Below are 25,800 nucleotides of genomic sequence, written 5' to 3' on the forward strand. Positions count from 1 at the left end.
CTCCCCGTCGCCGCTCCCGCCGCTGCTGTCCGCCGTTTGCTGAGAGACACTGCAGCCGCGAGACCCGACACACAAAAGCCGTCTTCTCGCCACCCGCCCAACGAGGCAGCGGCCGGCGAGGGACCCCACCTGAGGGCGACTCGGGCTGCCGAGTTCGTTTTGTGTCTCATCTGTGTGCCCCGCGCGGTAGCGACCCCGCGCCCATGGCTCTGATCATGGAACCGGTGAGCAAATGGTCTCCGAGTCAAGTAGTGGACTGGATGAAAGGTAATGCCCGCTGTGCGGAGGGCGAGGCGGTCCCGGGCGCGGGGTCCCGGCGCGCGACAGGGAAGGGCGCCTACCGCGGCCGAGCCCGCCATCGGGGCTTCTGCCGCCTGCTGGTGGTGCGCTGGGGGGAACGGGGGGCGGAGGTCCTCCGGGGCCGGCGGGGGCTCGGGATCCCGACCTCCCATTGTCTTCGGTGGTCGCTCCCCAGCTAGAGAGGGGCGCGGAGAGCGCTGCGGTTGCCGGCGCCACCGGGTACGGTCAGAAGGCGGGCCGCGGAATCCCGGTACATCTCGCCTCCTCCTCGCTCCTCACGGCGCCCCTAGGCCGGGAGGACGTGGCGACCCTTGTCTCTCTGCTCGGGGAGGAGCCCCCCGGGACCTGCTCCTTTGCTCGTTCCTTCCCGGACCCCTTTGTTCCTGGAAAACCTAACGCCCCCTCGGTGGCCGCTCCTGCCAGGTGCCTTTTGCGGCGACAACTCTCCCTACAACTTTTAAGCCCATATAATGGGGTCAGGACGTGGCTGCCCGGGTTTGGACCCGGGGAATTCCCCCAGTTTGGGCTGAACATGCTCGGCGGATGCGCTACTTTGGGGGAAAGGAAAACATGCTTCCCCTGGGACAGCATCCGCGCTGGTATCTGTGGGCTCCCTCCTGCGCAAATGCCCGTCCCCCTCCCATCCCGACCCCCAAGTCCTTTGCCTCCTCCTCTTCACGCCAGTTGACATTTTGAACCTCAAGGCTTTTTATTAGGTGCTCAACGCCAGGGGTAAGGTGATGCGCATTCAAGTGCCCCCTCATTTCTTCCATCTTGAAGGCTCGCCCCTTTTTTTCCCTGGCAATTTCTAACAACCACAGTTGTAGACACTCGCCCTCCTAGTCGCAAACGTGGGCTTTTTCTTTAGTCCCTGGGCTTTCCTGCCTCACTATCTCCCTCTGTTGTCTGAGTTAAGGGGCTTGTAGAAGACCCCCCACCAACCCCCGCCCAGGACCGCTGCCTCCCCCCCAACCACCAAGATTCCTAAGATTTGGGGAATGCTGACAGGGATGGATGGGTTGAAATAAAGAATTCCTGGCCACACTTGGGAGATGTTAGAGCTTTGCTTCGGGTTCTTCCTAGGCACACACTCTAGGTAGATTAGTCAGGGGCCAGAGGCTTTATCATTTGCGAAAATGCGCGTTGCGAAGCCGAGGAAGCCCTTCTGGGGGCTTGCTCAGCAGAATGACTTTCTAAGCTCCACGTACTTAAGAACGAAAGGTTGGGTGATTGGAAATGATTAAGACTGACTGAGAGAAACTCATTTTATTTCCTCCTTGTCTGGACCTTTTCGGCCTCTTGCTTATTCTTATGGATTTTCCTTTATGCATTTGCTTTCCTTTTATTCCCTTACTTGCCCCCTTTATTTTTCATTTAATTAGGTTTTTTTTTTCGTTTCCAATATGTGAAAAGTGCTTCGTAACTGCAAAGAACAGTACACATGAGAGTGTATTGAATTAAGTAGAATTAATTATCAACTGCCCCCCTGTGTGCGGTGCATTGTGCTAAGGTGCCATGGGTGCCATGACTAAGATAAAGTCCTGCAGTGGCTCATCTTTTCTGTTTCTTCTCTTCGTATTTGCTATTGAAATTACGCTTTCCTAGATTCCCACCAACCCCCAACCCCTTTGGATTGTCAGAGACAAACATCTGTCTTCTCAGTCATGGAAGAAAGAGCCAGGCTGTAAGCAAGAAGCAAGAATGCTTCATTAAAACCCTTTCTTTGAATTTGCTTAAAAGGTTACTTTGTTTTGAGTCTGTTACTGAAATACTAAACAGAAAGCTATCTTGGCTCCACGGAAGTCTGATTACCTTCAGAGACTACCTCTCACAAATTCCCATGATGCTTGAGTGAGTGATGCATACTCCATCTTCTTCACCTCCACCCTCCCAGTATAATCTTGCAGTTTCTTCTTTCCCAACAGTTTAGGTCCAATGAAGCAAGTAGAACATATGATGCACATATTCTGACACACGTTATTAAATTTCCAGTACAGTAGTCCTTTAAAAATCTCTCCAGCCCTTTAAAAATTTCTCCAACCTAAAATGCAGCATCTTTGAAGTTGGGCTAACATTGTTAGCTGTGATTTTAAATGATTGTTATGTGTAAGTTGAGTAACTTATTTTCATACCTGTTGGTGATGAATTTTAGAGCTATTTGAAAAAAAATCAAGCAAGTAGCCAACATAGAATTTACACATTTTTGTACACATTAGACTGGAAGAGAAAAACTGATATCATTATCTGTATATTTTAAGTCTCAAACTGCTTACTGCTGAAATTTTTATGATCTTCATATAAATTTAAGATAACAGAAAATAAGATTTTAAAGAATAGTTGGTTGAAATGAACATTTCCTCAACTTGTAATTACACTGCTACCTTAATTAATTTATCCTCCCTACCTCTTTCCCCAAATGAACTTTATAAGTAAACACATAAAAAAAAACTTTTCATCCTTTCTTCAGATGCAGTTATGTTTAAAAGTCAACTAATAGGCTGTAGCTTTGGAATAGCCAAACTTTGGTGTTGTATAATGTATAGTGTTACAAAGGCAGTAACACAGAATGAACAAGACTTGAACAACTGCAACATTGTGGGAGTTCTTCAAAGCATGCTCCTAATGTGACAGTTTCATCATCTTTAACATTTAAAGCATATAGCATATGCTTTCAGCTAGTCACAATCATAAATAGTTATGACTCTATTTAGTAAGGTACATGTGTTATGCTCTTTCTAGGGTGTTTTTCTCCTCACTAAACAGAAAAGGAGACATTAAGCATATAAAAATGGCATGGCTATATGTTTATGCTTCCAGACAATTTATATAAGTGGTATAGAAATTCAGCAGAGAAGGAGATGAAGGAAAAAAATGAGCTGATGAGATTAAGCTTCAGTATCATGTATTCAAAATTATTTACGGAGGACCATTTGTGCATTGCAATTCATTTTGATCTTTTATATTAAAATATATTTGAGAGAGTCAAGCATTAAATTTATATATTAATTATTATTAAAGATATAATGAAACGCTTGCAATTTTTTGCTCACCCCCGACTCCACTATTTGTAAAATCCAATACCCACTGAGTTTTCGTCTAACAATAAAATATTGCTATGACACAGTGTCAGTGTTACTTCCAGTAAATATATGAACTTCCCATGAGTCGGTAAAATAAACAGTTACATTCCAGATATCTTATAGTACATCAGGCTATTTGGAAATATAGAACTTCAAAATTAATTTTATAAAAATATTTTTTGAAAAAATCAAAGACTCCTCATTTAACATTTGAAACAACCCTATTTTCAGTAGGAAATTACATGCAATCCTCTTGTAGTTTTGACAAAATTATAAAATGTAAGCCTTTTTAGAGTAAAAGCAAAGCCTTTATTAGAAAAGCTGTAGGTAGAAAAGTAGGCCAATAACAGTTTCTGATTTTTGCTCAGTGTATTACTTTAAAACACATCATATCTCAGCTCTTATCTATTCACTTGAAGGGCCTATACAATACTCTGTAACCTGCAGTTGTTTGCATTTACTTTTTGTCCACTGAAATACAGCAAAAGTGTCTGAACACTTCAGGCCCCTATTATTAGCTTCATTATTAAATTTTTCTTGTCTATGTCACACCCAGTAGTTCTAGTTTTCTTCTCACACTTTTTCCAACTTTGAAACGCCTTCAAATATCTATATGACTAAGATAAAGTTATTTTCTGAGAGCAACTCCCTTCATGACATTTTTTCTAGTGATCTTGAATCCCTTTCTTGATAAAATAAAATGAATTATTGTTTTCAGAGTCAACCAACAGACCCTGCTCTGCTGGTCCTCTCTTATGGTCTCTGTGACTTAGCTCTTTCTACTCTTATAGGATGATACCTAAAATCTAAATTTTTAAGATATCCTTTTCTCAAACCATGCCACAATTAACTGTTCTGCCCTTTTCTGTTTGCTACAAACCATTTTCTTTGAAAACCATCCACTGACTTCTACATTCTGTCTTGATGACTCAGCCATCTTGAGGATAGAAAATGAAATACATTATTTTAGGTATAAAAAACAAAGATAAAACCATCACTTTGCATACAGCTATACAAAAGAGTAAAATGCAGTGATGAAATAAGGTCTATTTATTACAAAAATTAAATGCTACAAAGGAGAATGTATCTGGTAAGATATTTTGACAGGCACATTGTTCTCAAGTAGTCCCCCCCCCCATAGGACCTAGAGCTGAGGTTGAAATTTATTTTATTAAGATGAAGAAAAAAGTCAAGTTTTTCAGTTAATCTGTCTTGAGGTGGGGGGGAGAGGAATAATTTTCTGTCAGGAACTTGAAAAGTATGCATTGTAAGAAAAAATATATTAAACTTATATGATCAAACTGGTCCTATAATTTTGAAAAATTGTTTTTTTTTCCTCAATCATAGTATGACTAGATAGTCACCAACAATGACCTACTCTGGATTTGACATTTTTTGAAACTGAATACTTCACACAAAGAAAAAATTTGCCTTTTCTGTATGTAGAGTTTAGTTCACAAGAAATATCATTTTATTTATACTGCTATTAACATTTGCTTCTTAAGGTAACACTCATGATTTAGTGCAGATTAGGAAAAAATAATATGTTTATGTAGATATATTTTGGTGCTTAGAGATTATTTACTCAATACTTCTATATAGAAGGGGTTTCACATGCACATGAGAAAATGCTCTGCATCACTTGCCATCAGGGAAATACAAATCAAAACCACAATGGATTGTTTTAAATAAATTATTCTCTGCTTTGGGGAAATTAGCCTCTGTAAGGGATGGCAGTGACATTGACACACCTAAGCCAAAACAGAGACAGCTGCCAAATAGACATTTGCTAAATTTTAAAAATGTTTGTAGTATGTATACAAGCACCAGTGGAAAGACAAGATGATGCTTTTAATAAGTCAGGAAGGAATCCATGAAAAAGGTGGGGGTTTTAGCAACTCTTTATACAATTTGTTTAACTAAGGCATATTCTAGATGGATGTAGTTTAAAGGCACCGCAAGAGACTTTGGAGTTGAGATGGGGTGATTAACCAGAACGGTTGTGTCTAGGTTTGTCTGGTTGAAGGAGAGAGGTGGGCAGCAGAGGGAAAGCAAGGGAGGAGCCATGAGTAGGTGGCACAAAAGTACAAGAACAAATCTGCATTTCACAAAGACAATAAAACTCTCATCATGTCCTGAGTTTAAATAAATACCACATTATAAAACTTTGGTTGCCAAAAATAAGCCCACAAAGAATGTGTATTGAATTAGTACAGCTGTTTCAAATCTGTTTCTCAGGAATAATTTGGAAATAATGTTAAAGTGAGTTATTTTGAAGATTAATTACATCATTAACATTGTGTCATTGGATATTTAGAATTTTACACATCCAAATTGTTATATGAAGAATGAAGATAGGCTTTTAAATATTGATATTGTTCTTAAAGCAATGATAAAGTATCATTTTCATGTATAGCAGAATAATCTCAGATTAGGACTTAAATTTGTTCTTAATGACTTTTAGCTTTCTATGTGACTTCCCTACAGCACCTCAACACATAAGGTTTATTGTGAAAAATGAAGGATTAGTTTCTTTAAAGAGTACTAGAAGGATGGATCATCTGTACTAATTTAAGAGAAGGAAGGGAGAGTAAATAACTTGAAAAAATGTAGCTTAAGCTTTTTATCTTTTAAGATTTTGTCATAGTTTAGTGTCTGGCTAAAGAAAAGCAAATGTAGTCTTCACTACAGGAGCATTGTGTTGAATAACATTCAGTGAGTGAATTCACAGTTTTCATGCATAGCATAGGCTTGTGTTCCCCAAAATGGAACATTTCTGTGGTTGTGGGAGCTAAATGATCAAAAGAAGACAAAGAGTTGATTTTTGCTAAGCATTGTAAACCATTGTTTTTGTATTAAATATAGATATTAAATTCATGGTGTAGAAAGCAAAATTGGCATGATTTTAAAGATGAGACTAGAGGCTTAACAGGAATGTTAGGCTTCCAGCAAGCTGTTTCAAGCTGCATTTCCCAGACCTTCCAGGGTTATGAGTAAACTTCATTCAGCAATTATGGATATATATATCAGTGGAAAAATTTGAGAAGTGCTGGTTTGGGTTTAGAAGAGGTAAAGTTAGTGTATTTCCTCCTTTTCTCCTATTACAAGGAACAAAATATTATCTTTTCAGTCAAGGTCATGATAATTATAGCATATTACTTTTTTGTTCGTTGATTTGTTTTCTTGATCCATAATCCTATAGTCAGGATAAAATTCTTGGGAATGTTTCTCATCTGATCCTATCCTCTCACTTCTCACTTCCATCAGCTTAAAAAGTTCAATGGCTTTTCATTGTTTTTAGGATAAAAATCAAAGTCCTTAATATGGCACGTAAGACCATTGAAGGTTTGGCTTTTGCCTTTGAAGTAAGCCTTGTTCCTAGCACTAGTTACACTGACCTTTCGATCTTGTTTGCCTACTACTGGGCCTTTGCACTTAATACAGGTTTTCTTGTGTCTTTTCTTCACCCAGTTAAGTCCTACTCATTCATCTTATCTCAAGCCTTCCCTTCTATGCCTCAGAATAGCCTTCTCCATTCCCCAAGTCACATCAAATCCTCAGTTATGCTCTCTTGGTAACATTTACATCTTTGTCCCATATGCCAATTTTATTTTTACATTAATTTCTATGGTTATTTGTTGAGGGCAGGGACCTCATCTTATTTGCATTAACAATGCATAAGAAAGTATCTGATGAAGAGTAGGCATTCAGAAAATATTTGTTGAAGGAAGGGATACATAAATATTCACAAATTACTGGTCTGTCAGCAAATCTGCTTTCCTAAATGACAAAGCATGTAAAGTCTCTTACAATGCTCTAGTGGATAATTCAATGCCAAGTTGTATATTGTGTGCCAGAATACAGTAGAAGTGGGGTTGCTTTAATTCATAGTTGTGTTGCTCTAGTCAGTTCAGTGACCTAAATCATGGTTTAGATTCATTTCGTTAAGAAATGTTAATATTTTCAGTGAATCTACAATACTTCTGTGTTTAAGCTATAAATATTATTTGCTGATGTCACTTAATAGGCCAACACAATAGGCAAACATTACTTAAAAATTAAAACATACTCCTGAAGAATTTATTTTTTCATACAAATTTTCTAATTGTTTCTTCATTCCAGTGTTTTTAAAAGAACTCTGTTTTGGAATTGATAGTAGAGTGAAACTGATAAAATGCCTTAGGTTTCTCCTCTTATAAAAGAAAAAACTCATGTAAGAAGTTAAAATGTATTTTTCTGTTGTGAGTAGAAAATACCCTTAGTTAATTTGGATGATAAAATGGAAAAATAGCTTTTTTATTTAATAAGAACCATTATCTTTATTATAATTAATGTTGAATTTATATTTTATTAATATGAATAAAACTAAGATATCTAAAAATGTCTCTTAAATCAGCATTTCTTATATAATTTTCCATCCCTTCTGATTTTGAAAAATGAATTTTAATTTTTTAAAGTAAATATAAATTTGAGCTTATTTTTGAAGGGTACTTATTAAGAACCTACATAAGGACTTATTATAAAGTGTAACTTTTTGAATATATGTGCCTCATATGGATTTCTTTGTTAATTACATGCTACTGGAAAATCAAGTAGCAAGTAATAGGAGATTTTTCTAATAAAGCAAGTCCCTCCTCACAAATTTATAATGGTGCAGTATAAATCAGAATAAGCAAAATTTTTAAGACTTTAACTTAGCTTTTTGCAGATGTTAACTTTTTTTTTCAGATGTTAACTTTTAATAAAACAGTCTTAACCTCAGACCTTAACCTAAGACCTTCAGTCTTAACCTTTCAAGCTAGTACTATAAAACAATGTGTTGTAATTGTGCCCTGATTACAAATAACTACTCGATATGATAGAAGTTTTTAGACTTTAAGATGTATTTAATTTCTTATTTGATTTCAATTTAAATCACAATCATTCTAATAAAAATTTTCATTAACTTAATCTTACTCTTGGAATTTCAGGAAAGAAAGGGTTATGGGTATTTGCATAGATTTATTGAATCTTAAATTTTACTAAGCACAGTACCTGCTATTTTAGTTTTCTGTGTTCATCTGTTGAATACTTTATCACAAAGTATTCACAAAGTAAAAGTGTTTTAAAAACCAAGATTTAAAAAAAATAAAATAAAAGCCAAGATTTCTTAAATAAACCAAAATTCACAATGGCATTAATGTATTATAATTTGCCAAGATGAAAACGCCATTATATCCATTACTGAGTATCCAAAGAAAACAAAAATACTTATTTGAAAAGTTATGTGCCATGATGTTTATTGCAGCATTATTTACAGTAGCCAAGATATGGAAGTAATCTAAGTGTTCATCAACAGATGAATGCATAAAGAAGATATGATACACACAGACACACACACACAGGAGTATTACTCAGCTATAAAAAAGAATGAGATTTTACCATTTATGATAACATGAATGGACCTAGAAAATACTGTGTTAAGTGAAATAAGTCAGAGAACGACAAATATATGATTTCACTTACATGTGGAATCTGGAAAACAAAAAAGCAAACAAAAATACACAGACTCAGAAATACAGAGAACAAACCATGGAGATGAAAAGTACAGCATAAGCTATGAAGTCAATAATATTGTAATAATATTTTATGGTGATGGATAGTGACTACAATTATAGTGGTGATCATTGTATAATGTATAGAATCGTTGAATCATTATGTTGTACACCTGAAACTATTAAAATATGTCATTTATACTTCAATAAAAATGTTTTAAAAATTACATAATTAGTATCAAGTATTATACACTTATCTCTCTCTTTTTTTTTTAGAGAGGGGAGAGAGAGAGAGAGAAAGAGAAGGAGCAGAGGGAGAGAATCTTAAGCAGGCTCCTCACCGAGTACAGACCCCAACACAGGGCTCATCTCAAGACCCTGAGCTCATGACCTGAGCTGATATCAAGAGTCAGGCACTTAACCAGCTGAGCCACCCAGGCATCCCAACACACTTATCTCTTTTATATTTACTTGACATTAATGTTCATGTAAATTAGTCTAATTAAGTAGATTGGAAAGCATTGTGATAAGGTAATAATAAGAAGACACCACATTGTTAGTTGCTCTTTAATTTTGCCCAATATCCTTTTTGTTTGTTTGTTTGGATTTTTTATTTTGTTTTAGCTACATCTGCTATTTTTAAAATGGGCTTGCAACATGTTTTTCTTAAATAATATCTACAACAAATCAATGGAGGGCTGGCTTTGATCCTGGATTTTACTTTTTTCAACTTGCTTATCACAAAGGAATCTATTTTCTAGCAAACTGTTAGACTTACAATGTGACTAACCAATAAAATTTTGGCCTTAAGTAATTATGCTAAATTATTAATTTCAACATTAGCTGAATTCTTATTATAATTTTGCTATGTTGGGATGCCTGGGTGGCTCAGCAGTTGAGTGTCTGCCTTTGGCTCAGGGCATGATCCTGGGGTCCCGGGATTGAGTCCCGCATCGGGCTCTCTGCATGGAGTCTACTTCTTCCTCTGCCTGTGTCTCTGCCTCTGTGTGTCTGTCTTATTAATAAATAAATACATAATCTTTAAAAAAACAATTTTGGTATGTTTCACATATATATACATGGGAGTTTATTTCATATCTTTTTGTCCCCAACCATCCATATTTTCAAAATGTTTGACACTCCTAGGGATTTGTGATTTTTTTTTCCTGGCCGAGCAGAAAATTCATATTTTAATTTCATGTAATTCATTTATAAGCTTTCAAAACAAACCACTGAGCTGTTAAAAATATATAAAAGAGAAAGGTTATAGAGGTTTTTTTTTTGTTAATGGAGCTTAAAATAGACGTAGTCTCATTGCTGGTTTTTCTAACCACTTGCCAGAACCTACAGGATTTTGAGTTCAATGTGAAAAAGAACCAATGTGCATGGAAGGGCTTAGCTGCTTCTTCCTGATTTCCCTCCAAAGTAGTGCCATGGTGAGTCTGGTGGCAGTCTCTGTTGACATAATTATTGCATTAAATCAGTAGCAGAGGTTTTCTAATCTAAAAGACTGTTCCTGGGCATCCCGGGTGGCTCAGCGGTTTAGCGCTGCCTTCAGCCCAGGGCCTGATCCTGGAGACTGGGGATCGAGTCCCACGTCGGGCTCCCTGCGTGGAACCTGCTTCTCCCTCTGCCTGTGTCTCTGCCTCTCTCTCTCTCTCTGTGTGTCTCTCATGGATAAATAAATAAAATCTTTAAAAAATTTAAAAAATAAAAGACTGTTCCTTTGCCTTCTAGCTATCAGATCTGAGGCTTTCAGTTTGATGTTCCATTGTCACAGAGAGAAGTTCGCTCTATGAAATATTTGGGAGTAGATAATTTTTCTTTCTAGTCTGTCGCTAAACATAATACTTTAAGTATATTTATGGTAAAAACATGTTAATTCAGATCTCGTTTATTTGGGATTTGTGATAATTACAGTAGGTTCTTATTGAAGTTTACTCCTAATATGTGAAGGAAGGGTTTGCTGATTGATCTAATAACACAAACAAGGTTGAAAAGAAATTGTTTGACCCAGGAGGAGATGATGTTTTCAAGTACTGTACTCTGCCAGGAGCCATTTCCATACTGGAAATATGCTAGCTAGAAGTGAGTTGTATTTTAAGTTAGAATTTCCGCATACTTGGAATCATGATTTTTTAGTTTTTTGAAATATTTTTGTAAACATTCTATGATTCAGCTTGGTTCTTCCCTTAATTTGCCAAAATGAGGAAGGTCTCATGTACTTCACATCTATTATTAGTAGTAATGCTTAAAATAAGATAACAAACTGTTATTGACACCCTTTTACAGGTAAAGTGCAGAGAAATTAAATAGTTCAACAGTGATTGTACAGCTGTTTAGTGATGGAATTAGGTTGGACCTCAACTTTTTTTTCCCTGTTGAATTGGGTTTACACTTCAGTAGGTGAAGGACACAATTCAGGTTTGTACATAATTATCTTCAGACTTGACTTTTTAAGTTTTTAAAATTCCAGTTAACATATAGTGTAATATTAGTCTCGTGTACAATATAGTGATTCAACACTTCCATATCACACTTGACTTCTAAAACATTTACTAAATTCTCTACCCTGTAAAAATTGGCATCATATAGGGTATATACTAAAGAGCACTTTGGAATCAGATGCCCAAGTTACTTATATCCAGACTCTGTTACTTCCTAGATGTGTGATTTTTGAGGGAGAATCTAAGTAACTTGCCAGATTTATTCATTTTTGTAAAATAGGGGTGATACTATTACCTACCTCATAGGTTTGTGGTATACTTAAAACAATGCCTGGTACATAATATGTGCATGGTAAATGCCATTTTTTTAAAATTAAGGAAATGATTGCATTCTTTGGCAATCTTCAGAGACACAACTACGAATAGACAATATTTATCGAGTATTTAGTACATAGCATGTACTGTGCTGGGTGCTTTCTCTGCATTATCTTATGCCTATCCTAGCCCTGAAATGTTGGAATTATTACTGTTTTACAAATGAAGAAACTTTTGCTTAGAAACATTGAATGACTTATTCTGTATACCCAAATACTCATTTAGAAGGTATTCAATGGATACTTTAAAGAATTAATAAATCATAAGTAGAAGAAGCAGAATTTGAACAGATTACTAATTGGTTCCAAAACATGTAATATTTCCACCTTGCCATTCTACCAGAGGTAGATATGAAATGAGAGGAATCCTGGGAACACTTTCAAAGATGTGGATGTCCAGTCTACCAGACCTAAATTCTGTAGTGCATAGCAAGGTGGACTGTGGTTCTTGGGTCCTTTTGGCCTCTAGAAGGTGTGTGTGTGTGTGTGTGTGTGTGTGTGTGTGTGTGTGTGTGTGTGTTGAGGTGTTTCCGTTCAGAATAGTACTTTAGCCGTGACAAAGATGCCACATATAATTATAGTTTTGGTGACATTTTCCTGTTTTGGTGACATTTTCCTGTTTTGACGTGAACCTCAGGAGTTTGATTCTCACCTCTGCTGAGTCTAGACCTAAACAAAAGATTTACTTGAGTCCACTGCTACTACCAACCCAGTGCTAGATGTTTTGTTCTAAAAGGATTGTTAATGTAAAAATAAAAGTTGCCTGATAATAGATGTTCATAAGTGCTTTACATTTTACTAAAAATAATGGCTTCTGTTATATTCCTTTGTTCAACTTTACTTAGTGGTAGTTAGCGTTGCTGCCTGCCTTTCACTAGTGCTTCTTTGAACAGCAGACTTTATTCAGTGCATGCCTATAGCTCTGAAACCCTTACCTACTAGATGGTAATTATTCCCCCAAAATTGTTTTGTTTTGGCAACTCCTTTATCATAGACCAAATTGTGATATGATGTAGTATAATAGTAGAGTGAATCACAAAACGAACTTAAGTGTTAAAGAAAATTTCATCATAATCAGTCAAAAACTATTGTGAAGTCAATGCAAAATATGGAGTGGTCAAGTTGAGCTACAGATGTTTGATCAATTGAGTGTAAAGTGATAATGATAGGTAAAATTTTATCTGCATTATATTTTAAATTGATACACATGCTTTTGCTTATATACATAAAATATATATTCTAGCAAGTCTTTAGGAACTTACTTAAAAGCTGGATTTGTTCAGAGTAACACAGAAATGATATTTATTTCTCTTTGTTTTGCTTTAATGCAATTGAAGTGAGTTTGCTTTAGATTGGAAGTTTTAAAATAAGGGAAAACGACTTACATTGTTCTTTACTTGTGGAAAGAATGATTTGAAGTGTCTCACTATTTATGAAAGTTATCACAATACCCAGGACAATAGGCAAAAACAAAAACAAAACTGTGGTAATTACCAGGTATTTTGAAGTAGCCTTAGCATTCTTGTCCACTTGATTATATGAAGTACTTTTCCTCTTCCAAAGTACTCATTATCTTTTAAAATCCATATAAATTGAAATTAATTTTGTTTGGGGATATTTTTGAGAATTTTATCACTGTCCTTGAAATAATTCTCAACATCCTGTGTTAATAAGCGGTCTGGTAGAGATAGACTTTTAAATATGGTAACACCATGAATCTGCATCTGCATTAATTTTAAGATGTGTCTAATTTGATGTTTAAAGGAAATGGTTTCTAATTTTGGGATTTTTTTCACGTGAGGCTGCTTTGTCACTTTATTCTTATATTTTTGACCAATACACACAGAAAGTAAATACAGCAGAAAAATACCTACAGATCTAGTAACATTTTTCTCCTAGTGACACACCAGTATTGAGATCACAAAAAAATTAAGGCTGGTATGTATTTATGAAAAGTAAGGACTTAAAAATATACACATCACATATACCCACTCCCTATTACATGATTGTCACACCAAAATTTATTTCTTTATATCACTAAATATCTAGTGGTTCAAATTTCTAGTTTCATAAGTGTCATAAACATTTCTACAGTTTTTTTTAAAAATCAGGACCCAAATAAAGTTCACACATTGTAATCTACCTTACTCTTTTTTCCCTACATCATTTCTTTAGAATCCAAAACCCTCTGTATCTACCTTTTATAAAGCCTCCTGAAATAAAGTTTATAGGTAATATAGCCTACCTACTAATATAATTTTTAAAAATTCACTGTAATGACCATATTGTAATAAAAAAGAAAAATAATTTGTAAAAATAAAATAGGTTTTTATTTCTATTTTATTTTTAAAAATGATTTTATTTATTTATTTGAGAGAAAGAGAGCACAAGCAGGGGGAGCAGCAGGGAGAGGGAGAGAAGGCTCCCCACAGAGCAGGGATCACGGCCCTCGCTGAAGGCAGGTGCTTAACTGACTGAGCCACACAGGTGCCCTAAAATAGGATTTTTATGTGTAGGTACTCAATATGACTATACCAGGATAAACTAATTGATATTTTTTCCTGCTTATAAAGAGCATATCTGGATTTAAGAGAATCAATAAGTTCAGAAGTCATTCCATAGAAGTACAAGAAAATGAAAGAGCAGATGAAATGAAAGACACTGGAATAAAAGTGAGTATTAGGGGAAGTAGTACAAGTGAGGCTCATTTGATATGTCATTCTAATGATTCCTATTGAGTATTTTAAAGTCATGTAGGAAGGAAACACAGCTTTTCAGAGAAATAGGAGACTCTAGGAATAGGGACAGAATATTTAAGATGAGCCTGGAGCATCTTGTATTGCCAAAAAATAAGGAAGTGCTAAAAAAAAAAAAAAAACCCCACAATGATTAGAGCATGTCAAAGACTTGGGAGCCATTCTGAAAGAGTTCTCAATGGCTAAAACTGCAACAATTTGAGGAACAAAAGTAGTATTGGATTATAACTCAATACATAAATATCCATGAATCCATACTGATGTAAATAAACATCTGAATAAATAAAGAAATGAGGGGAGAAAAGAAAAATCTACAGAGAATTCTAAATAATTTATATAAATGATCCTCTCTCAAAAAGGTGGCATGTAATTCCCCACCCCTTGATTGTGGGCTGCACCTGGTGACTCGTTTCCAAAGAGTAGAGTGTGGGAAGGGGAAACATAACTTTACAGTGGAGAAACCTAGCAAACCGTGTGTTGGCCAGATGATCAGGGTTTTTGCATCATCAGTGATAAGTCATGCTGATGATAGGATGTATCCTTAATATGATAGGTTGAAAACGTCACTTCACCCATGTAGTCTTCCTCTCCCAAACCTATAAACCCCGTCTAACTATGAGATAAACATTAGACACAAATTAAGGACATTTTACAAAATACTTAACCAGTACTCCTTAGAATTGTTAAGGTCATCAAAAAAAAAAAAAAAAAAAAAAAAAACAAGGGAAATGCGAAAAACAGACTAGAAGAGGCTAAGCAGACATGATGATTGTTCATATTATGTTGTCCTGGATAAGATCCTGGAGCAGAGAAAACATATTAGGAAAGAACTAGTGAAATCTAAATGTAGTGGTTTTTTTTAAGATTTTATGTATTTATTCATGAGAGAGACACAGAGAGGCAGAGACATGGGCAGAGGGAGAAGCAGGCTCCATGCAGGGAGCCCGATGTGGGACTCAATCCCGGGACTCCAGGATCACACCCTGGGCTGAAGGCGGTGCTAAACTGCTGAGCCACCCAGGCTGCCCTAACTGTAGTGTTTTTAGTTAATAGCAATATACCAGTGTTGGCCCATTAGTTGTGACAAATGTATCATAGTAATATGAGCTGTTAGTAATAGAATATGGATAAGAATAATAGAACACACACACACACACACAGTAACTTTCCTGTAGATGTAAAGCTATTCTGAAATCAAAAGTTTATTTAAATAAAAAATAGAGTTTAACTTATTTTCAAATTTGGTAATACCAAAATATAAGCAATATGTCATGTGTAAACTAGCTTTGGCTTGTGTCTATAAGTGTTAATAATAAACTCTTTTGAATGCAAACAAACAAGTTATGGAATACAGGTAGTTCTTGAGTGTGCACCTGTTGTGTCTGTCTAGGAATAATTTGGTAACTGGATCATTATGATAACTCCAAACTCCTCACAATTCTCAAAAGACTCCCAACAGGCAACATTGGCCCTGTCTTGACATCAAGATCTCTCTGGTTTACCTCTTCTCTCCTGTGTAAACCTCATATTTTTCTACACGTGGAAAAATAATTTTCTTGGGTAATTGGTTCACCTAGTTTTCCTTCTACTGAAATTAATGTTTTACTTGACTAGCTTTTTTAAACCTTTTGCTAATCAGGAAATGTGTTTAAGAAAAGGAAACTGAATGTGCATGGGACAGGATGAAGACCACAAATAGCTTCATGTTCTTATTTTACCTCACAAACAGATTTGCAGTTAAACTCTTGGACAGAAGAGTGTGCTATTCTAAACCTTGTTAACAAAAGCCTGATTTCCAATACTCCTCCTAATTGTAGTTTCCTGCAGACACTGTCTAGGAATGTTAAATAAGGTGTGAAAATTTTTGAGCGAATGTTGTGGTTTATAATAATTGATTTTAAGCTGAATATTATAAATGTGTGTGTAAATATATGCACATATTTACTTAGGGCAGATATTTGCCTCAGACAGATATACTGAAATTGAATATAACTAAATGACCTTTTCTCACTGTTTTTCTGCAAAGGTATAAACATTTTTCTTTTTGTCATTAAATGTAACATCTTCTTTTCATTGTACTGTGGGGTCATGGTAGTGTATTAGTACTTGGATTTGGATATGAGGGTAGTTGTACTTAAGGCCTCCTTTGGTCATCTCTCTAAGAAATTATATTTGAAAATAGAACTATTATTGTAATACACCTTATTCCTGTATCTTTTTGGTTAGGATCTTCCATATTTTCTAGTTTACTAGTGTGTACATTCTAAAAGGATCAAGCTCTGCTAATTAAGTACATAAAACTATTACCAGGAATTTAATGCATTAACCTGATAGCTCTTCTTCTCTTGCCACAATAAATTGAAATTATTATCACAGTTTCAACTTACTTATTCTTTGTTATTAGTCCATGTCTATAAAAGTGTGAAGCTCTGCTGATGTTGATATGAATGTTTTAGAATTGTCTTCCTGGCCTGTTACTAAATGTCTTTTTTTTCTGACCTTATGTATGCTCTGTAAGTACCAGCCAAGATATGCATTAATGTGTTCTCTGTGAAATGCTTCTGCTTTTTTTGTACAAAGTGGTATTTCTTAATCTCCCCTTACAGGAATGAAGGAGAGTTTGTCTGTTTTGTTTTGTTTTGTTTTGTTTTGGTAAGGTAAAATGCTTTGCCTGCAAAAAAAATCTTAAAAAAAACAGCTTCTTTAGATTATACATTAAATATTCAAGGATTTGAACCTATCTTTGAATATGTGACTGGAAAGGATGGATTAACTTTCCGAGATTCTTCAATATCTATTGCAGGTTAGAATCTGTCTCAGAATAGGTGAATAACATTTAGATTTAACTTATTTTCACCACTTTTTTTAACCACTTTTCATTCAGTGAGACTTTTCATAACAAAATTGTACAGATTTAGGATGACTACCTACTTCAATAATACTGTCTTACAATAATTAAAAACAGAATGTTAGAATGAATGTGTCATTTGCATGACTTTCAAAATACAGATGGCTTAGAAGTAGACTTGGAAGCTTTTTTTAGAGTGCAGATGGACATAAGTTCTTCAGCGTAATTAATTAAGAGTAATCATTGTATAGTAACCACTGTCTTGTAGGCTGCTGTGAATTTAATATTCTACTTTCTCAAATAAAAATGCCAAATGATGCTTTTTAAGGCTGCTGAAAACATCTTTATCAACTGTACCCCGTGCCAAAAGACTCACTCTTCCACCTACTACCTCTCACAGATGGATAAAAAAAGATTAAAGGGACAAGCATCTAGTAGGAAGCACTGTATGTGGAAGACAATACAAATTATCTGTAGTATTGAGTTGAAACTGGAAGTCTCTCCAGTTGTAGTCCAACCTCAGCTCTGTCCTGTATTTGCTATATGTGTTTAATTCATCTCTTCTCAGGCCCTCAGTTTCCTTATTTAAAAATGGGGATAGGGAAAATAAACTTCATAGAGAATTCTGAAGAATAGTCAGTCAAGATGCAGTCCACTTAGAAATGGAGTTAACATTTTGACACTGGCAAATAATAGTTTATTAATCACTGAACATGATTTTAAAATGATCTTTATGGAAAGGTTATTTTAAGAATTATATTTCAATTTAGAAAAAATTACTGGATATAGCTCACATATGTTTGCCTTAAGACATGACATTCAAAGAAGATTATACTGATTTTAAAATGTATCTGGGGTATGGATTTCAGGTAGCTAATTCTCTCTCTGACTGCTTTATTGGAGTTTTTCTAACCAGACCAGTTTTTTCTTGAGTCAAATGATCACTTAAGTAATTCAGCCTAATAATTAGAATGTTGTATCTCACTCTTTCTGCCAGAGAAAGTAATACAAAGGCTCTACGGTACTGCTGTTGCTATCTGTCATACCTGCAGAAGTCTGAACCGGTGTAAGCCTCCTCTTAGGAGGAGACTCTGGATATTATGGTTCCTCATACTTCTCAGCATTATTTAATCAGAAGGTTCACTATCATTAAAATTTCAGGCTTTGTCAGAAGCTTGCAATATAAGAGTTTTGTCATCACAGGCATATACATGACGATCAGTATTATTAAACACTGAATCTCTGCAGTGAAAATGACAGGCACTTATGAGCACTAGAACTCCATTTAAGTGATAAGAATGCATTGACTTTTCATAGGATAAACAGTCAATTGTAAGAAACAAATGAATCAATTCATTTGAGCTTGGATCACTGAAAACTAGAGAGAATCACTGGCAAAACAATGCCTTTTCTCATTCATGTGTCACAAGCGGTATTTGGGTTGAGGACAATTGAAAAGCATTAAGACAACAAATTAGTTCCCATGTTGTATAGATTGGTTGTTGGAAAATGTACTTTCCCAAAGCTAATATGCTGGCTTTTTTTTTAATTACCAGTATTTTTTTCTCCTTAGAGTTCACATTTTGGCCTACATTTGTGTTTTTCTTGGAAAAATGCTCTGTATATCCAACATTGATGCACTTTGTGTAGATCATGTCAACTCATATAAAATTTGGTTTAGAGGAATTTCTGAAATACAGAAATTAAGAGTCTCCTCCTAGAATAACAGTGTAACAGTTTTTGGCTTTAAAGCTTTTGAGAAATCACCATGATTTCATTGTAATTGCTACTTCATCCATCTTTTTGATATTGATATGTTCTAAATGACAGGGAACAACAATGCCAGATTTTATTTTTTTCATTCAAACTTTGAAAATCATTTGGATTTTTTCTTTGGTTGGCCCCAAGCCATCTATAACTAATTCCTAAAAACCATGTAAAATTTAAACAAAATGAATGCCTTTTTAAAAAAGTGATATCATGAAACAGCACTGCTTCTATCAGAGTTACCTAGGGAAAATCATTTGAATTTCTGGTTTTCTTCACTATAAAAGAAAGTTGGGTGATATGTTCTCTGCCAGAACTCTTTTAAGTTTCTGTGATTCTAAATTTTTTAATAAAATTTTATTTATCTATTTTAGAGAAAGAGAGTATGCATGAGTGGGAGGAGGGGCAGAGGGAGAAAGAATCCTCAAGCAGACTCCCCGCTGAATACGGAGCCCAGTGTGGGGCTCAATCCCAGGATCCATGAGATCATGACCAGAGCCAAAACCAAGAGTCAGTTGCCCAACTGACTGAGCCATGCAGGCACCCCTGTGATTGTGAATTTTTAATTCATTGTCATATTTGTTTTAGAAGCAATGAATGGTGAGCATTCCTTTAATTTTTATATATCTACTTTAATGACTCCTAGAGATACTTGGGCCTTCTGAATTTTTAGAACATATAATTTTATCCCGTAAATGTAGTGCCAGGCACAAAACTATATGTGCTTTACATAAAGACTTGCTATGCAACAAAAGCAGAAGGTGTATTTTTGATGTTTTAGGTGGATCCGAACCCCCAAGTTTAGGCCATCAGTGTCAGATTATCTTTTACAAATTTTGGATTGGCAAATTCCAAAGATGTTAAGTTACAAATCCTCTCCTTTTTCCTTTTTTCTTTTTCCATTACCGAAAACTATAACCGTTGCAAATTAGGAAGCAGACCATGCAGCAAATAACTTCTAACCCCTTGGATAAGTCTTTCTCTGCCTGCCCCTTGGTAATACTTAAAAAAATTTTTTTCAGGTAGTTCTAACGTCCTACTATATAAAGATGAAACTACGTATTACAAATGCACTCAAAAAACCAAGGAATGCCTAAATTAAAGTGGTAAGTATAAGTTGTAGAGTATCTGACAAAAACTAGTACTTTTTGTTCTTGATGTTCATTGTTAAATCATATTTGTAAAATTATGGTTTGTGTAATGCAATAGTTCTCTCAGTTAAGTTTAGATATGTGCAGATGCATCACACAAATTTGTATCATGGATGTACTTCCGTTAAATTCTTAGCAAACTTCATAGCTGTTTTATAGACCTTTAACATTTATGGTTTTAATTATACTTGATAAGCAAATTTGGAACACAAACTCAAATACAGTTCTCATATGTGTTATTGAAACACATCATTAGTTAAAACAGTTTATAACATTTTTTATAAAAGAATATGCTTAGTTTCTCTGTACACTGACACTCTTGTTCTCTGTGAAATGAATTGATAGAAAGTTAAAACCGGGAAGAACTTTCAGAAATCTCTTGGTCCTGTGCTATCACCGTATTACATGCAAGCAGCTAAGCTCAGAGAGGTTAAAGGACTTGTTTAACATCACATATCTTTCTAGTAGCAAAATTAGTATGACAAAGAACTCAATGTATAAAAGCTCAGGGATAGTATGTTGCATAGATCTTTTCATTGTTTATAAATAAGGACATCTCTGTTAAGAACAAAAGAGAATGAGTTTTTTTTTTTGATGACTGATGTCAAAGCTAGAGAATGTCTTAATTAACACATACAACAAGTCTACCTCACAGAATAATCCTCTCATTAACAATGTTTAGTTTAGATTTCATTTTACTATAATCAAATGTAAGATTTTGAGAATACCAGACCCCATTTATAGGGAGTTAAAATGCTATGAACTCCTGAAAAAACTTTTCCTGATTATCTTCTAAAGCTCATTTTCTGAGGTTTTGCAGACTGGTAGTGTAGTCCAGTGCAACAGGATTAAACCCAAATCCAAACACACACTAGATTTTTATGGTCTGTTTAGAGCTGAGTAAGTGGTTTGCTACGTTGAACAATCTGTTACAATTCACTTATTTTAATAATTTGCCATTTTAATTATGAACAATATACATGCACCTAAATCTCAAAATGTGGAATAATTTAACTGTCTATATTAATTAATATAACCTTATTTACATTACTGGGATTAATATATTAGAATAAATTGGTCCCTATCAAATACAAATAGCTATCCTGATATGGCAAAAAATATGTTTGAAAGATCAAGGCCAATGAATTATTTTAAAATTTGTTCATAGAGCTTGCTTACTGTGAAATCCTCCTTTGCACCTATTTTAAATATTGCTTTTTTTCCTAATACCTACTATACTTAATATAGTAGGTATTACATCATTTATACTGTTCTTGTCTCTTTCCAACATTTCTGTTTCAGTGTTAAAGTCTTAATAGTTGGAATCTCTAATTTAAAAGAATATTTATTTAAAATCTAGAGTATAGCAGTGTAACATGCATTTATCAATGATTTGATACAGCATGTAAATTACAAGACCATAGTGAGATTTCTAGAAAAAAATGTTAATAAATATATGGATGCCAAATAGGGAAAAGTGACTAAATAAAAGTATTTAACAAAATGGAAACAAATACATTAATGGATTTTTTCAAGTTTAATATGTGTGTAGGTCTCATGTGTGCTGTCAGGTATTCAATAACTGGATGAAAATGGAAAGTACTCTTTCTTTCACTGTTGAAGTATCATTGTGTGTTTTCTATTGTAAATTTCTTTCTAATGGAATTTATTGTCTTTTAGGAATTACTCTTAATTTTTAGGTATTTTTGAGATTTATAACCCTTTTAAGAAAGGCAAAATTATGTAACTTAATCACTTGAGAATGAACTGTGGCATTATGCACATATTCGGATAGCTACTGTCAAAGATGGGGTAATAACAATTTTCCTTTTCTTGCCACCATAAGAAATGTGGTCACCTCAGGACAAGCACTGAGTCATACTCCTGGGGCCAGTAGGAAAAGTTTGCTCCATTGGCAGCCACCTGGGCTCTTCATGTTCCATGACAAATGGCAAACTGGCACATGGTGTAACTGAAAAGTTTCTCAAATGTCTAAGTCCCAGAAAAAATTAAGGAGTGTAAAAACTGAAGTCTATAACTTATTTTGAACCCGTAGATTTGAATTCTTATTTTAGGTATATTTGTTGTAAAAATTTGTAATTGTGTTTTAACTTAGCTAAATTTATATTACAGTTTGTTAATGGTAAAACTAAAGCGCCTTGTACAGTAAAGAGCAAAATAATTGTGCCTTGTTTTTTTACATTTTTTAACGTGTTAACCAGCCTAAATAACCCAAACAACACTGGGCTATGACCCTTAATTTTTTTTCCTATCTGTTGATATACAGCTGTTAATTTAGCCTAGATAATTGCTGGACTTCTCATTTAAATGTACAATTAAAGTATTTATTTATACAGTTATGAAGAACAGTAAAACAATGTTAGAAAATTTGATCGAGTGCCCTGGTAAATACCAATAAAATTTTGAAGCACAGAAACTACCCCCTGCCACCTACTCAACAACCTTAAAGCATAAAACCTCTTTTAAGAGTATTTTACTAATATGACTGTCAATATCCATATGATTAAAATAAGCACCTTTTAAAAACAAAAACTTTAATTGAATAGCTTCTTTTTGAATGTACATCCCTAAGTTATACCTTATATATTTGTTTATGAAAGTTAATTATATATCTTTCAAATAAAAGGAAATTTGTTTTAGAGACATTTTCCCCCTCTGTAGTCCTACTTGAAACATGTATTGTGCTAATTATAACAAAGTTATTTATGTATATTTAGATAATACTTGTATTTACATATGGGTTGTTTAGTTTTTCACAGTAAAATATAATATGTTGCTACATAATTTGGTATTTTTTAAAGTTTCCCTATACAGTGGAGCCTATCATAAAACCTTGTTAGGATAGTGCAGTTGAGGGACGCTTGGGTGGCTCAGCCGTTGAGCATCTGCCTTCAGCTCGGGCATGATCCCGGGATTCTGGGATCGAGTCCCACATCAGGCTCCTCACAGGGAGTTTGCTTCTCCCTCTGCCTGTGTCTTTGCCTCTATCTGTGTGTGTCTCTCATGAATAAATAAATAAAATCTTAAAAAAAAAAAGGATAGTACAGTTGAGGTACCTGGCTCGCTCAGTTGCTGGAGCATGTGACTCTTGTGACTCTTGATGTCAGGGTTTTTTTTTAAAAGATTTTATTTATTTATTCATGAGAGACACACACACAGAGAGAGAGAGAGAGAGAGAAAGAGAGAGAGAGAGAGAGAGAGAGAGAGAGAGAGAGAGAGAGAGAAAGGCAGAGACACAGGCAGAGGGAGGAGCAGGCTCCCTGCAAGGAGCCCGATGTGGGACTTGATCCCAGGATGCTGGGATCACGACCTGAGCCAAAGGCAGATACTCAACTGCTGAGCCACCCAGGTGTCCCTTGATGTCAGGCTTTTTAGTTTGAACCCCTCTTTGGGCATAGAGTTTACTTTAAAAAAACAAAAAGGATAGTGCATTTATTCTTTTCCTTAGGTGATTAGAATGTGCCTATTATAAATCTGAATTTTGTCAGAATTTTTTACATTGTTTAATCACACTACTTTGAATGCCTGTCAGGCCTAAACACTATGACTATTGTATAACTAACCACGTCCAGTAATCTACTTGAGTGGTCATTCTATTACACAAGCCACTCCAGTAGTCACTACATTAATAGTGGGGAAAATATGGGCTTTGAAGCCAAATACACTTGGATGTCAAGCCAGCCATAACTAGCTTTAAATTTCAGCTTTGCTACTTACTGATTGTATGGGTTTGGGCATATAATAACCTCTTGAGTTTCAGTTTTCTCCTTTTTAAAATAAGCAAATAACAACATCTACCTCTTAAAGAGCATTGAGGTTTAAAAGAAGTGATCTATGTAAGAGCCAAACCTCAGTTATTGGTACTTAGTAAGTTCTAAGTAAACATTGGCCATTATTATTACCACAACCAACAGCACCTATAAAAGAGGTTGTAGTCTGGTTGATAATGTATGTACAGATCATAGTGGGAACTGGGAAAGTATTGGTTATTATTGTTACCGCCAGGTATCATGCCAGTGGCCTACAAACAGTTACTATAATTGATGAAGAATGTAAATAGACTTTTTTGAGCCACTCCAGTTTAACTTCATTGAAATTACATAATGAAACTGGAGAAAAATAAAAGACTACTGAGAAGATGACTATAGACATAAAGATTGCAGAAACACTTGGTTTATATTGAAGTCAGAAAAAAAAATCTGCAAAGAATGGACCACCAACTCAATATACTAAAATTTCTGATTATGCAGCTCATGACTTGATATTCTTGGATAACTCTGTTCTAACCATTTAAAAAGTCATAATTCTGAAATGGAGAACTCCACATATTTCCATTTGGCTATATGCAATATTTTATTCAGACTTACCAACATCTGAGTTTTAGAAGACTTTAAGAATAGCATCTGGCATATCTGTGCAATAAATACTTGTCAAATGAACGAAAGAATGAATGAAATCAACTCAGCTATTATAACCCAATCTAAGATAATGACTACTGTTAAACTTCTGTTTCATATGTAGATTTAGGGACAGGGACAGGAATATTTTTCTTCTCTTCCTCCCTTTTAAGACCTAAGAAAGATACATTTTTTAAAAATATCAAGAGCAGACATTTTCCCTTTATATGTTTGTATAGATTAAACAATTTATTGAAAGCTTTTCTTCTATGAAAAGTTCAAAGGCTGCTGCCTGAGTGAAAAACTGGAGCAAAATATATGAAGAAAACATCGTTTTTTAAAAAAAGATTTTATTATGTATTTATTTTAGACAAAGAGAGGGAGGGTAGGGGGAAGATCAGAGGGAAAGGTTCAGGCAGACTGGGCTGAGCACAGAGCCTGACACGGGACTTGATCCCATGACCCCAGAGACCATGACCTGAGCCAAAATCCAGAGTCTACGGCTTAACCAACTGAGTCACCCAGGTTCCCCAGAAAACGTCATTTTTAAATGAATACATTTTCTTAGTTATTTTTGGGCAGATATCTATAAATTTGGAAACTTTATTATGAATGAGAAGAGTAGATGAAAGGAACATTTTATTTTATTATTTTTTTATATGAAAGGAACATTTTTAAACTAATATATATTTTATCACTCCCTTCTTCATTAGTTCTTTACAAGTGTTTTGTTTGTACAAGTATGCAAATAAGTTTTAAAATCTTTTAGTTCTGGTCACCTGGGTGGCTCAGTGGTTGAGCATCTACCTTTGGCTCAAGTCGTGATCCCAGGGTCCTGGGATCTAGTTCCACATCAGTGCTCCCCAGAGGGAGCCTGCATCTCCCTCTGCCTCTCTATCTGTGTCTCTCATGAATAAATAAATAAAATCTAAAGAATAAAAAAATCTTTTAGTTCTGCTTTTAAATTTATTTAATTTAATTTATTTAAATTATTTATTTACTTGAGAAACACAGAGATAAACAAGAGAGAGCACATGAGCAGGGGAGAAGTGGAGGCAGAAGGATAAGCAGGATCCCCACTGAATAGGGAGCCTGACTTGAGGCTTGATCCGAGGACCCTGGTAT

At 35.2% G+C, this 25,800-nt stretch overlaps 1 protein-coding gene across 1 annotated transcript in view; it reads left to right on the plus strand.

Annotated features, from left to right (window-relative positions):
• The first annotated feature begins 203 nt into the window (after positions 1–203).
• The window catches only part of CNKSR2 (connector enhancer of kinase suppressor of Ras 2), a 274,536-nt gene continuing 248,939 nt past the window's right edge, over positions 204–25,800 (plus strand). The window contains exon 1 of the mRNA XM_055339141.1: positions 204–267. Within this exon, the coding sequence (XP_055195116.1) occupies positions 204–267 (64 nt within the window). The remainder of the gene's footprint in view (positions 268–25,800) is intronic.

Source organism: Nyctereutes procyonoides, unplaced genomic scaffold, assembly GCF_905146905.1.
Source record: "Nyctereutes procyonoides isolate TBG_1078 unplaced genomic scaffold, NYPRO_anot_genome, whole genome shotgun sequence".
NCBI classification, from domain to species: Eukaryota; Metazoa; Chordata; class Mammalia; order Carnivora; family Canidae; genus Nyctereutes; species Nyctereutes procyonoides.